This window comes from Physeter macrocephalus, chromosome 8 (assembly GCF_002837175.3).
Source record: "Physeter macrocephalus isolate SW-GA chromosome 8, ASM283717v5, whole genome shotgun sequence".
Taxonomy (NCBI): domain Eukaryota; kingdom Metazoa; phylum Chordata; class Mammalia; order Artiodactyla; family Physeteridae; genus Physeter; species Physeter macrocephalus.
Genome location: NC_041221.1, coordinates 42,635,547 through 42,650,571, shown reverse-complemented (window position 1 = coordinate 42,650,571; position 15,025 = coordinate 42,635,547). Strand labels below are relative to the sequence as shown.

The window sequence follows — 15,025 nt, the reverse complement described above, 5'->3', positions numbered from 1 at the left end:
GCAACGGGAGAGGCCACAACAGTGTGAGGCCCGCATACCACAAAAAACAAACAAACAAACAAAAAAAAAAATCACCTGGTATAACCAATTACTCAACTAGGCGAGGTTTTTGGTTTGTTTCCACCTGGGAAAAGGGTAGTAACATTAACATAATGGCTCATGCTCTTAAAAATCTTTGCAAGATTACTTAAAAGACAGATCATCCAACAGGTTGAAAATCCATTCTGATGACTTCTATTTATTGTAAGTGAATACATATGAAAATACAGTATTTAGGAGAAGCAAGTGCTGTTAACCTCTCCTATCGATTTTTTTTTTCCCTCCACTTTGTTCCATTCTACTGGTATTGCAGGATGAATTTCAATCAAGTGAACACATGGCACATCCGTTATAAAAATGCTTGGCTAAAATTTTGCATTGTTGTGAAACTAGACACAAACACCACCTGGGAGTTAACCTTTCCTCTGAGACAGAAATAAATATTCTGCCATCAAAATATTAAGCCTGGGCTTCCCTGGTGGCGCAGTGGTTAAGAATCCGCCTGCCAATGCAGGGGACACGGGTCCGATCCCTGGTCCGGGAAGATCCCGCATGCCGCGCAGCAACGAAGCCCGTGTGCCACAACTACTGAGCCTGCGCTCTAGAGCCTGTGAGCCACAACTACTCAGCCCACATGCCACAACTACTGAAGCCACGCGCCTAGAGCCCGTGCTCCACAAGAGAAGCCATCACAATGAGAAGCCCACACACACCAAAAAAGAGTAGCGCCCGCTCGCCGCAACTAGAGAAAGCCCACGAGCAGCAACAAAGACCCAATGCAGCCAAAAATAATAAATTAATGAAAAAAAAATTAAGCCTGGTCACGGATTATCATTAGCACACAGGCTTCTGGGATTGCTCTACCTACAAAAAAGGAGGCTCCAATTCACTCTTAATCAGTTTTAAGAAAATAATCTGGTTAAACACAACAGCACCTATCTTTGGGCCAACTGAACTGAACAGTCACAGCATTTTTGAAGGTAACTAGAAATAGTGTGATTCAATCATTCCATGCAGGAAGTAGGGAATAAGGAGGAGAAAAATCAGGATTCTTGAACAAGTTCTGGGGATCCAAGGTACAGCACGGGGCCTATAGTTAACGAGACTGTTATATACTTGAAAATTGCTAAGAGAGTAGATGTTAAATGTTCTCACCACACAAGCACACAAAAGGTCATTATATGAGGTGATGGAGGTATTCACTAACCTTGCCTGGCAATCATTTTGCAATATATGTGTGTCAAATCATGTTGTACACCTTCAATACACACAGTTATCAATTATATCTCAATAAAGCTGGGAGCAAAAAAGTGCTTGTCTAGTATGTTTACATGTGTGCAAAATGGTAGGTGCTATGGAGCATGTAAAAGATGTTTCTGTACTCCAGCCCCGAAGCAAGAATGCACTGCAAACTCTCAGGAATTTTCAAGGCAAGGAACACAATCAAAGACCCAGGGGACAAGACAGACATTTAAAGACCCAAATAAAAATATCAAGCCACTTCTCACATAATGTCTCATTTAATCCTCGCAACAACTCCTCAAGGTACGTATTAATATCCCAAGTTTACAACAGAGGAAAGTGAAGCTCAGGTTCTATCAATTGTCCAAGGTCATGATGTAGTAAGTGCTGGATTCAGCCCAGGTCTACCAGCCTACCAAGCCCACAGACTTAGCTGCTGTGCCATTTGCTTCACATCCTGCAAGGAGGCAGATTCTCCTGGAATCAAAGCTCACTGGCACTGAGGACCACCAAGAGGCCTTCTCCTACCTTCTTTAAGTCTTCCATCCTCTGCAGCTGATCCATTTGGGAAAATGGTCTTGACAAATATCCCCATCTGTCCTCGAATGCAGTCTCGACCTCCAGCAATGCTAAAGCCAAGGCCCTACACGCAAAGGAGGTGGGGGTCCAGGTTGTCAGTGTGGTATTTAACTAAGGGCATCCTTTCCCATTGCAGTATTTCACTGAGGGCACCCTTCTCATTGTAGTATTTAACTGAGGTGTCCTTCCCGAACAGGCTCAGAGTTAAGCTAACTAGCTGTAAAGTCAAATTTGTGTTCCCTTCACCACTTCCCTCCTCAGATCCATTTGCATTGCGCTAGCTATGCATTACATTAAAGGGTGAAAGTTTTAGGTAAACATATGAAATTGCCTAGATTTGACAATCTTTGATCTCCAAAGATGTCAGTTTCACATGGATCAACTAATAGCTCATGAGAGTCATTTCACACTGTGCAGGTGCCATACTTGTTTTATTCTTTTGTTTTTGTATAATATCAAAATGGATATTTTGATATTTGTATAATATCAAATTATTTATACTATTCCTCTTATAATAATGGCAATGCCATGAAACTCATTCAAAAGGATAACTGGGATTATTCTCTGAAGCTGCAGGGTCTGACTTTCTTTCAATAGTGGTAAAAGTTGGGGCATTTACCCCATCCTTGATTGTGCCCTAGCTGCCAGATGGTGACTCCTGAAATCATAAGGGCAAATATGGTATGATGTCACTTGGAGGCCCACAGGAAAGGATGCCAGGGAATCCAATCAAATCCACCCAGAGACCACTTAATCTATTCTTCTTTATACCTTTTACTTCTTATTTCATGTAAAAACAACACTAAAAAGTAACCATTTAAAACATATATGCTAACATTTACCTGGAGAGCAAAACAATGTACAGAAAGGAGCTCACCTTGCCTTTTTCTTTGTACAGCCCAATGATAGAGATGACCGATGGCCGAATGAGTCTCCAAGGAGATTCCACCTGAGTAGTGCTTAGCGAGCGAGTGGACTTCTTCACAATGTGGTATTCCTAGAAGTCGGCACATGAGGTCAGAGGTAGTCTCACTCATCCTGCTGTGGTCTCTGGCATAAAAATATACTCAGATTTGGAAAACCTCAGTTGTCTTTTGTGTTAGACAGCCATTGCCCTCTGGTCCATATCTGGTCCAGTGGCTTAAATAAAGTTTATTATAAAGAACATTGAAGGAACAGCCCCAACTGTGACTGGCTGTCATGCTTTCTTCCCCCCACATAAAGAACTGCTTGGCAACTACTTGGGGCTGCTCTTTCCTTGACCCTACTCCACAGATCCTATGTCTCGCTTTCTGGATTGGAGTTAGGAACCGGAAACCGAGAGGCCTCGGAGATACAGAATGACCATCCTCTGGTCGGGTTCTCCCTTGGAAGTCACCCTCGCCCCACCCCAAGTTCACAATCATGGTTAGAAAGTATCTCACCATTTTAAGCTTAATTCACTCACTCAAAACTCAGCAAGCCCTTGTTTCTTATAAAACCCAAACCGCAAACCCAGACAACTGTTATTTAGTATAAAAGATCCCGCTGAGAGACTGCAGCAGCTTTAGTTCTAATCCTTCACATTTGGAAAATAAAATACTTTCCCACAAGCCACACTTTCCCTTCCTGGCACACAGCAGCTCAAAATCTTGATCTCTTTTTCCTGTTCATCACCCACCATATCCATGTGTATAAGCAGGGTGCACTATTTATAACAAGAGACTGAATGAATCTCTTGCTAAAGCATTGCGACAATCTAGCTCCTTGCTATTCTTTTTTTTTTAAATTAATTTATTTTATTATTTATTTTTGGCTGTGTTGGGTCTTCATTGCTGCGTGCAGGCTTTCTCTAGTTGTGGCGAGCAGGGGCTACTCTTTGTTGAGATGCACAGGCTTCTCATTGCGGTGGCTTCTCTTGTTGCGGAGCACGGGCTCTAGGCACGCAGGCTTCAGTAGTTGCGGCACGTGGGTTCAGTAGTTGTGGCTCGCGGGCTCTAGAGCGCAGGCTCAGTAGTTGTGGTGCACGGGCTTAGTTGCTCTGCGGCACGTGGGATCTTCCCGTACCAGGGCTCAAACCTGTGTCCCCTGCATTGGCAGGCAGATTCTTAACCACTGCACCACCAGGGAAGCCCCGCTATTCTTCTTAGAATAATAAATTGCTTAAATGACACAGATATTCCAGCATAAACAAAAAAAATCATTTCACGTTTAATTTGAGAAAAGAGACACTAGAAAATAGTTTATCCTTAATTAGCATATTCTACAGTCAAAGTTAGAAATGAGATATCTGCTAATGATATTATATTCTTGGCAACTTAGAACAATTGTATTTTGCTGTTTTACAAAATTATCTGTCAGCCATGTTGGCCTCCCAGACTCTGATTCATTAAAAAAATGACATTGGCTTGGCCAGGTTACCACCCTTTTACCGAAACCATCATGGGAATAGCCACACATAGCTCTCAAATACAGAGGTTCACGTGCAGACTCATAAGGGAACTCTTTCTCTGATCACCAATCTCCAGCAGCACCTCATTCCGTCTCCCCTTTGGGAACCAGAGGCCAGCATGCTTCACTCTTCTCTTGAAGAGTTTCAGGGGTCCCACTACATTTTTAGACCTCTGTTGTCCAATATGGCAGCCACTAGCCACCCGTGGCTATCTATATTTAAATTAAGATGAATTAAAATAAAAAATGCACTCCTCAGTCTCACTAGCCACTTTTCATGTGCTTAAAAGACACACGTGGCTACCATATTGGACAGTCCAGACATAAAACATTTCCATCACTGCAGAAAGCTCTACTGGATAGCTCTATTCTAGACAATACTTTTTAGTGGAGAAGAGGAAGGAAGGAAGGAAGGAAGGAAGAGAGAGAGAGAAAGAAAGAGAGAGAGAGAGAAAGAAAGAAAGAAAGAAAGAAAGAAAGAAAAAGGAGGGAGGAAGGAAGGAAGGAAGGTAGGTGAATTCTGGGAGAAAAAAGAAAGAGAGAAAGAAAGAGAGAAAGAAAGAGAGAAAGAAAGAAAGAAAGAAAGAAAAAGAAAGAAAGAAAGAAAGAGGAGGGAGGAAGGAAGGAAGGAAGGTAGGTGAATTCTGGGAGAAAAAAAAGGCAGAAAATAAGAAGAGAAGACAAGGGAAAGAACAACTTGAAGAGGAAAAAAAAAAAGTTTGTTCTTTAAAATCTTCACTAGCCTGTGCTTCCTGGTTCCTAGAAGGCTGGTTAGAAGAAATCGGTATTCCTGGGCTATAAATACGGTCAGGTTTCCTCAGCGGGTCAGGTAGGAAATCAGCACCTCAATGCTGGACATCCTTGGCCATGATGGCAGCAGATCCGCTCTCACCTTCCTCGCTAACTAAAACCGTCTGACGACGCGGCTCTCCTACGACTTCTTGATGTCCCCCCGGCCTCTGTTGATCCAATTGGGTCACCCTGCACAGGCCACAGACTTGTCTCCAGACACGGGTCTGGAGGAGTTCTAACCAGGCCCTATGAAAGTTTTTTGCTCTGCTTTTGCTCGGTGCCCCAATTCAAGCTGCCATTGGGGGGATTCAACACAAGACAGCCTCATCAGCAGCTGCCTCTGAAACACGGGCACTTTTTAATTTCATTGGTCAGGCAAAACTCCCTGCACGGGGATTCTGGTGCATCGCTTGGAGCCAAATACTCAACCTCTTTGGGATTCAGCTGTCCTACCTGTAAAAAGGTGAGACACAAAAAGCAAGGGCCCAACCCAGATGCCCTGAGCCAGGTCTTTTAGAACTCAACCATCTGAGTCTCCACGCACTTACAGGTGTCACTGCTGCCACACCCTCCTCCTCCATCTCCACTTCATTACAGGCCTGGGGACAAGATGTCAAGGACTCCTCGTGAGCGAGCGCTCTGGCTGATGGTACCAGGACTCAAAGGCAGTCCACAAGTTCCCCAGAGACTGAGCCGGCCTCCAACTTGCTTATGAGACGTCTACCCAGTTTCTACTGGGTTGAGGATGATGGAATTGAGGAGGAGCCCCTGAGCAGGGTTGTGGAGCCCCGAGCTCTGGTGGGGATGGGCCCTGGAATATTAACATCCCCCCCACTTCCTCACCCCTCTCGGCAGCCTCTTCTGACCTTGGCTGTTTGAGCCATGACTGTATAACAGGTAGGACCCCAGGCACAGCATAGGCACACCCAACCGCCTCCGTCCCTCACACGTCTCCACACCCACCCACCCACCAGGCTATGCTGACACATGACACACCCACTAAACAAGAGATGGTGGTTCTCACCACAGACCGTGAGGCGCCATTGTCTCCTGGCAGTTGAAAGCAGCTCTCGTTTCCAAAACACACAGTAGAAAGAGGATCAAGTTTTTTTTTTTTTTTCTTCTCTTCTATTTTCAAATATTAGGCTGACTACTTCCTTCTAGCCTCCCTGGATAGATCTCACTGACTGTACGATATCTCTAGTCCTGAATACCCCTGGCCCTCACAGACGGACAGGTCTTCAGAACACGGAAGCTCCTGCTGGTCTCCGAGAGAATAAAAGAAAACCTGGAGACCCGGGGCTGGAAACATGCTCTTCCATCCCTAACCGAGTAGCTGGGACTGGATAGGAAAGCCAGGGGCTCCACGGTGCTGCACTACCTGTGCTGTGCTCGTCGAGTCCAGGAGCTGGGGGAGAGAGTGCTTCCGGCCATCTCGGGAGACCTCCAACATCCTGACCCGGGGGTCCCCATTTCTCAGCATCAGCTCATTGTATTCTTCAACAGACTCTAGACGGCGCACACCCCCTTGAAAACACAGAGGGAAAACATGACTTGATATAGAATGAAGAGAATCTTAAGCGCATGCACAGGTATAAACTTGTTGATTTCCACCCACATTCACGGTTGCTCAGACGGCCTGGTGTCCAATACTTCAATACTGTCAAAGCACCCAGCTCACTGCACTCTACCGTCAAGCTCTGCATAAGCTTGGTGCGTGCTGAGGCCGTAATGCCTGACTCTGAAGAAAGTGCTTGTTTTTGAAGTGAACAGCTTCAAAAAGGGCACTGTATATGTTTCATCCAAGTACGATGTAGCTGTGGTTGATAAGGCAATAAACAATAGTGAGAATGCTATCACTAGATGACTTCTTAGTGCTGGAGGAATATCACTTTGTGGTTGGTATAGTTCCATGATTGGGGGATGCCTTTTTCCATGTATAGCAATGACTATTGAAACAAACTTTTAGTTAAAGTATAACAATTTACAGAAATGGGCAGAAATCATTAAGTGTACATACAGTTCCATGAAATTTCACAAAATGAGTATGCCAATAACCAACATCCAGACTAAGACATAGAATATTACCAGATCCCCAAATCCCCTTTTGTGCCACTAACCCCCTCACCCAAAGGTAACCATTATCCCAGCTTCTAACACCACAGATCACTTTTGCCTATTTTCAAACTTGATATAAATGAACACATACAATATGTTTGTTTCGGTATCTGGCTCCTCGTTCTTAGTATTTGTGAAATTCCATCGTGTTGCTGCGTTCCAATGGTTTGTTCATCTCCTTTCTGCATACTATTTCATCGTATAAACACAGCACAATTTATTTATCCATTCTATTGCTGATGGACATTTGATTTGTTTCCAGTTTCAGATCTAGAATAAGGGTCAGCAAACTTTTTCTGTAAAGGCCAGATAGTAAACGCTTTAGGCTTTATGAGTCACAAATGGTCTCAGTCACACATTCTTTAAAATTTTTTTTACAGTGCACTAAACATGTAGAAAGCATTTCTATCTGTGGGCCATACAAATACAGCTGTGGGCAGAAGCCTGCTGACCCCTATCTAGAATATACTGTTACTGGACATTCTGTGACGTGTCTGTTGGATGTACCTAGGAGAGGCGTGGCTGGGTTACAGGTGTGTGTTCCCTTTCACCACGCAGGGTCGCCAGGGTGTGTGAGTGATTGTTATTCCACTTCCTTGTCACACTGAGCAGTGTCAGTCTTTCTAATTTTAGCCACTCTGCTGGATATATAATGGTATTTCCTTATGGTTCATAATTTACATTTCACTGAGGACTAGTGAGATTGAGCTTCTTTTCAAGTAGTCATTGGCTGTTTTGCTTTTTTAACGTTGTAAAGAGGCTGTTCAAGTCTTTTGCTCATTCCTTTTTTTTTTCTTTTTACTTTTTTAATTGGACTATTACTAGAAAATTTTATTATTTTTTTTCTTTGCTCATTCTTTTATTGGATTTTTCTCTGTTGATTTACAGGAGTTTTATTTTTTTTATTGTTAATATATTTTGGATATGAGTCCTTTGTGGGATCTATGTATTGCAAATATCTTCTCCATGTATGTGACTTGCCTTTTCACTCTCTCAATGGTATTTTTTGATGAACAGAAGTTCATAATTTTAATGTAGAACAACATATATTTTCCCTTTATGGTTAGTACTTGTGTCTTGTTTGAGAAATCATTATAGTAATGATTTTTAAAGACATCTTTATCATACTTAGTTTATATTATACACTATTTTAAAATAAGATAGTTTAAGGGACTTTAATCTTTAAAAAATTTTTAATTTATTTTTTATTGAAGTATAGTTGATGTATAATATAAATTACACATGTACAATACAGTGAATCACAGTTTTTAAAGGTTATATTCCATTCATAGTTATTATAAAATATTGGCTATATTCCCTGGGTTGTACAATATATCCTTGTAGCTTATTTTATACCTAATAGTTTGTACCTCTTAATCCCCTACCCCTATGGCCCCTCCCCTGCTTCCCTCTCCCCAGTGGTAACCACTAGTTTGTTCTCTATATCTGTGAGTCTGCTTCTTTTTTTGTTATATGCACTAGTTGGTCGTATTTTTTAGCTTCTACATATAAGTGGTATCATACAGTATTTCTCTTTCTCTGTCTGACTTCTTTCACTTAGCATAATACCCTCCAAGTCCATCCACGTTGCTGCAAATGCCATTATTTAGTTCTTTTTTATGGCTGAGTAATATTCCATTGTATATATATATACACACATCTTCCTTATCCATTCATCTGCTGATGAACATTCAGGTTGCTTCCATATCTTGCAATTGTAAATAATGCTGTTGTGAACATGGGTGTGTGTATCTTTTTGGATTAGTGTATTAGTTTTTTAAAAATATATATACCCAGGAGTGGAATTGGTTGGTCATATGGTAGTTCTATTTTTAGTTTTTTTGAGAAACTGCCATACTGTTTTCCGTTGTGGCTACACCAGTTTACATTCCCACCAACAGTGTATGAGGGTTTAAGGGACTTTAATTTTAAATGATGGGTCAATTACATTGAATGTAGCTATAATCATATTATGATGTTTGTATTATATACTATATATATGTGGAGAGCCATGTATATATATATGTGTTTGTGTATATAACTATATTTACATACAGATTCTTTGAAATATCAAATTCTCCTAGACTATGTAATACTTCATTTGATGACTTAAAATTTCAATTTATCTAAAAATTTCTCAGGAAGTTTTTCATGGAATAAAACAAGATGATTCTGTACTCTTTAAAAAATATATAATATATTGATGAGTTTTTAATAGTGATGAAAAGTTAGAACAGGGCTGATACAGTTATATTATAATGGACATCACTAAAAGCCTGGTTTTTCAAAAGCTACATATTAACTTTGTGATACAAATTTCAGCTTTTCAAACACCTGAAATTCCTTTGCAGTCAAAAGAAAAATTTTCATTTTCACAAACCTAAGGCATTAACATGGATAAATCAAAAATACCAAAGTTAAAAGGGACCCTGCTGGCAATAAAGGAGGTATGAAGTAAAGAAAACTCTGGTTAGAATATCAGGAAAAATGTTCCATGAAATCGCTTTAGTCATTTTGGAGCCAGACTGGCCAAAATCTTAGTGGAAATGGCTGGAAACTCTTTACAGAACCTCCTTAATAATTCACGACTTAATAATTCATGACCAGATTAATCTATCTTGGCATGCTTACTCATCTGAAAAAGATTTATTAGAAGAAAATTCCTTTTGAGCTGACAGAGAAGCACTTGCCATTGATAGAAGAGAAACCACATACGGTAGTGTCTGTAGATAATATACTGATATGTGAATACCAGAGTGACTCGCTTAAGAAAATATGAAATAAATATCCAGGTTTACAGGACACAGAAATTAGGAGGCGATCACATTAAAATCTCCTGCATTCAAATGTCTTTAGACTGAACATATTTCAAAGCACTGAATGGAGAACCAATTCCTTAAGCCTCTTTAACGTGCCTCCAAATTACTTTTCCAGTCTTAGCTCCCACTATCCTGCTACATGAATTCATTGCTCTAGCCTGTTGATCCTCAAAGGAGAGGATTTGTTGTCTAGCCACATGCTTTCCCAAACTGGGAAGCATATAACTATCACTTGAAGTTTTACCCAATTTTGCCCACACCATCACCTCCCATGCCAAGAATCTCCTTCCCCCAAATCTCTCTGCTGGACTGGATCGTTGTTACTGTTGGATTATTGGATCTTTCAGATAGCTGAGGCAGAAAAACAGTTGCCAAAAACTTCTCTAACCAATTATTTTCCCCATCGTCCCTAAGTATTTCTCACGCATTTTGTCCCAAGTCTAGACCCGGGTTTTCCTCCTCCTATGTTCTACCAAGCCCCGCCAATGTACCGGCCATCCTTTATCTTGCATCCTCTGGATGCCTCCCCCAGTATCACAACTCAGAGAGATTTCAGTCTTCATACCTCTTGTTCGTGCCTTATCATGACCTGCAAGCTCTTGAGAATCTTCCTATCTGAACCCGTTCAAGGGTCCTCCCCTCTTAAAAGGGAGCGAGAATGATGATAATGAGAATGAAAATGACAATGATGAACATGATATTAACGATGAAAGTCGTAACAATGGCAGCTACCATGTGGTGAAGGCCTACTGCTGCCACAGTTTGGAGTGGCGGTACCATATGCATTCGCTCAACTGGATCTCTCAATAAGGCCCAGCATTTAGAAGGCATTCACATTGATTTGCAATTATAACCCTCATCTTACAGGTGAAAAATTTGAGACCCAAAGAAGTTAAGTCACCTGTCCCAGGTCACACAGCCAGTAATGGCAGAGCTGGGAATTGCACACAGTTCTTCCTGACTTTGTGCATGTGCTTCTTCTACTATATTTCCTTGTTATGGCCTTGGATGTCTAGGAAAAACACAGGAAGAGAGGGTGGCATCCATTTGTGGCAAACAGTAGCCCGTTCTGGATTTACCACTCAGCCGAATGTCCTGCACATTCTAAATTAATAGTACGAACATGGAGAATCATAGATCTGGAAGGTCGTCAGCTAGGATCCCCTCCCCACATCTGTATCCGTAAAGCCCCAGACTGGGGAATGGGATTCTCTCCAAGTTCCTCAGGAAGCCAAGGGGTGGGTAGGAAGTACTCTGTCTGGAAGGCAGACTGAATAAGTGACCTTTGGGATCCCCTTAACTTCTCTGGTCACATCCATAAAATGAGGAATGTGACTGCACTGGTTTCAAAGGTCCCTGTATTTCCCCAGAACTCTATGACCCTCCCCTGGGAACTGTTTATAAGGTGCTGATCAGAGAGCTGACCTAAAGACCTCCTTCCCCACCGCAAACACACATAGGATTTAGATGTATTTCTCTCAGTTGTTCCTCCGGGCTGAAGGGGAGCTGGTCATTCTCTCCATGTGAGGACTATCAACATGACCTTTCCCTCTAGTCTTATCAGCCTCTGGTCATCACATTGCTTTTTGTCGCAAACCCGTATCCTAACACTCAGTCAGATAGACACTACCTAATTATTCTGAGTTACAAATACAAAGCAATTCATTTTGTCACTGAGTTTTTTTTTTAAATGGATGTATTTTACGGTCCTAAACCTGCCACCTTACCTGAGAATAGTAGGGGGCAGGCAATGTGGCTTGGAGATGCTCTTGGCTAGCAGCCAGAGACGGCAGGAAGACGAAACTGACATATTGGGGGATGGCTGATACACCTTGCTTTGTACTAGGTGCTTTTATGTGTGTTTTTTGTTTGTTTCAACCTTTCAAAGTCAGGATGATAATCTCCTTTTTTAGGTGAGGGAGTGGAGGTTCAGGGAGGTTAAATAACCAGCCCGAGGTCATAAGGTAACTCAAGAGCTGAGGGGTAAACTTGATTCCACCAAGCTTCCAAACTCTTCCTTTTCCTCCTAGACCAGATGTCTTTCACAGCTAGGTAGCCAGGGGTGATTTCTCCATGAGACCAGCAGACGCGTTGCTGAGGGCCCATGCCACTTCTAGGGGCCCGCAAAAATGTTTTGATTTCTTTTAAATTCAGGAGAAGAAAAATGAACATAATAGTAATTAATAGATGATAATGAATCCAGCTTGTATCGTTAAACCAGTGTAGCCATGAGATATAATTTGCGGGGTTTTTCCCTCTTTTTCTATAGAAAGAGCCTGTCAAGGCTAAAGTGCCTCAGACCCACAAAAATCCACACACACAGCCCCTGACTTTCTTTCTCAGGGCCTAGGCCAGCCGCTATGACGTGCCCAGGAAATGTCAAATCTACTTGTTATAAAAACTACACCTCCATTCCATTTCCCCCCCTCCCCTACCCCATTTAGTTGAGATGCAGATTTGTTACTAAATAAATAGCTCTTTGCCCCAGGTTCCCATGGGCCAGGGGTTTGAGGAAGAGGTATGTTTGCTGGAAAGATAGGCCATCAGTATTCCACAGTGAAAGGGTCACCTTAGGTCCTGTTGAAGAAAATGAACCAAACACTACAGGAAATTTATGTTTAAGCAGAGGCAAACAGAGATGCTGACATTCATTACATTAGGACTCAAATAAAAATACTGACGTGGGCAGCCAGGCTGAAGGTGATCGTTACGCCCGGGGCATGCACCATCAAAAGGAAAAAGAATTTGGAGGTTTTAAAGAAAAGAAGAGCTCATCCTGCAAATGACTTTATCTTCCCAAACTCCTGAGGCTGGAAGCTCCATTTCAGGCAGGTGTATCAGGCAAAGAGTCCACATACCTGAAAGACGACTCTTGAGCTTCATTTTACTGCTTCCTTGTTTCGGACTTTCCAAGGACCCCTTGGATTCCTCGGGGCCGCATGCATCTTGGGGGTCCTCTGTCCCAGGCATCTGAAATGTAGAAAGCACAGAGCTGATGGGAGAGGCTAGCCTGTGGCCACTTCTGCCATCTCCTCTGAGACATTATCTCAGGCTCAAGCAGCAGCAATACAGGCGTCACATGAGAAAAAAGGTTCATGGGATCAAAGCACAGCCCTTCAGATAACCTGGAACCACACAGCCTCACACTGACAAGTTCCTCCTCAGCACGCATTTCACCGCACAGCATAGAATCAGGGAGGTTTCAAACTGGAAAGGGCCCATGGGGCCATTTTGTTTCTTGAGAAAATGTGTTGATCAAGGTCACCCAGGTGGTCACAAAGCCACAAGTAGACTGCAGGTCCCCTGACTGGTGGGCCAGTGCTTTTCCCTACAGTACAAACTGCAACAATTATTAAACCAGAAATTTTACTTTCAGTTCTAAAATTCTTAAAATACAGTAAAGCCTTGATTTTGTGGCAGCCAAATAACTACACCCTGGGTCAACGAGATATTCCATGTGTTACACTCCCATTAAAAAGAAACAACAACCCAAAATGGAGTTGCTTGTGCTAAGCCCCACCAAGACTTCATACCTAAAGGAACTGCAGTTCCAGCCTCTCCCAGGAGTAGAATTTAAACCAGTCAGCCAGGAATCTCCTGGTCAGTGAGGTAATCTGCCTGAAACCCCGTTTTTCCTTGAGGGACGGTAACCTTGCCTGAAAGAATCCAGCCTTGTAACTTCCGCCCCACCCTCTCTCCGCCTATAAAACCTTCCATTTTGTACAACTTCTCAGAGTGCCTTTCTCCTTTCTAGATGGGATGCTGCCCGAGACATGAATTGCTGAATAAAGCCAATTAGATCTTCAAATTTACTCGGTTGAATTTTGTTTTTTAACACTCCTGAGTACTGATTAAATACCTTCCAGAATCAAGCACCACCCAGGACACACAGAGGCATCTATGAAGTCAGCCCACACGTCTGTAAGTTGTGTGTCTACATTAGCAGACACCAAGAGGTTATGCAAAAAGGATGACCCCCAGGCCCCTTGGTCCTCCATCTGAGAAAAGCCCAACATGCTAAGAAGAGTTATGCTTATTAGAGAGGAGAAGGAGACTTATGTGCTTGAGAGTGGTTATAAAAATATCTGGGGGGTAAATTTACACGTACAAAACTTAGGAGATACATCAAACAAATGAGCCTTCTCATCTGAAATTTTATTTTCCTTAGAGGTTCTGGAGAAAAAAAGTCATATTAATTAAAATAGATAAGATTCATGGCCTTCCGGGGGAGTGTATGCTAGAGCGTAAGCTCTCACCTCTCCCTTCTCTCTTCTCGGATCAAAGACTAAAGCTTTCCTTTGCTTCTCATCTGAACTTGTGATCCTTCTATGGGCACCAGGCGGAAAGAATCCTGTTGGGGTCTGACTCGGGAGGGTCGGTAATAGAACAGGAAGAAATCAAACACTCTTCTGCCCAATAAAGGCCTTCTTCGGACTTGGACTGAATTACACCACTGGCTTTCTTGGGTCTCCAGTTTTCAGACGGCAGATTGTGAAACTACTCAGCCCTCATAATCATTCACGGGCTCACTCAGCAGTCAGGGGGCCGGTTATGGAGACATGACAAGCCTTCTCTTGGCGTCAGCCCTGCTCTTCTGGGGAAGGCGTCAGGGCTGTGCCTCTGAGGTGGGAGAACCAACTTCAGGACACTGGTCCACAAGAGACCTCCCAGCTCCATGTAATAACAAACGGCGAAAATCTCCCAGAGATCTCCATCTCAACACCAAGACCCAGCTTCACTCAATGACCAGCAAGCTACAGTGCTGGACACCCTATGTCAAACAACTAGCAAGACAGGAACACAGCCCCATCCATTAGCAGAGAGGCTGCCTAAAATCATAATAAGGCCACAGACACCCCAAAACACACCACTTGATGTGGACCTGCCCACCATAAAGACAAGATCCAGCCTCATCCACCAGAACACAGGCACTAGTCCCCTTAACCAGGAAACCTACTCAACCCACTGAACCAACCTTAGCCACTGGGGACAGACACCAAAAACAA

At 42.7% G+C, this 15,025-nt stretch overlaps 1 protein-coding gene across 1 annotated transcript in view; it reads right to left on the bottom strand.

Moving 5' to 3' along the window:
• Positions 1 to 15,025, bottom strand: part of PDZD2 (PDZ domain containing 2) — a 404,981-nt gene that overhangs the window by 43,425 nt on the left and 346,531 nt on the right. Inside the window, exons 7-10 of the mRNA XM_024121943.3 lie at positions 12,878 to 12,989; positions 6,464 to 6,609; positions 2,738 to 2,857; positions 1,810 to 1,924 (exon numbers count right to left, since the gene is read on the bottom strand). Coding sequence (XP_023977711.1) covers positions 1,810 to 1,924; positions 2,738 to 2,857; positions 6,464 to 6,609; positions 12,878 to 12,989 — 493 coding nt within the window. The remainder of the gene's footprint in view (positions 1 to 1,809; positions 1,925 to 2,737; positions 2,858 to 6,463; positions 6,610 to 12,877; positions 12,990 to 15,025) is intronic.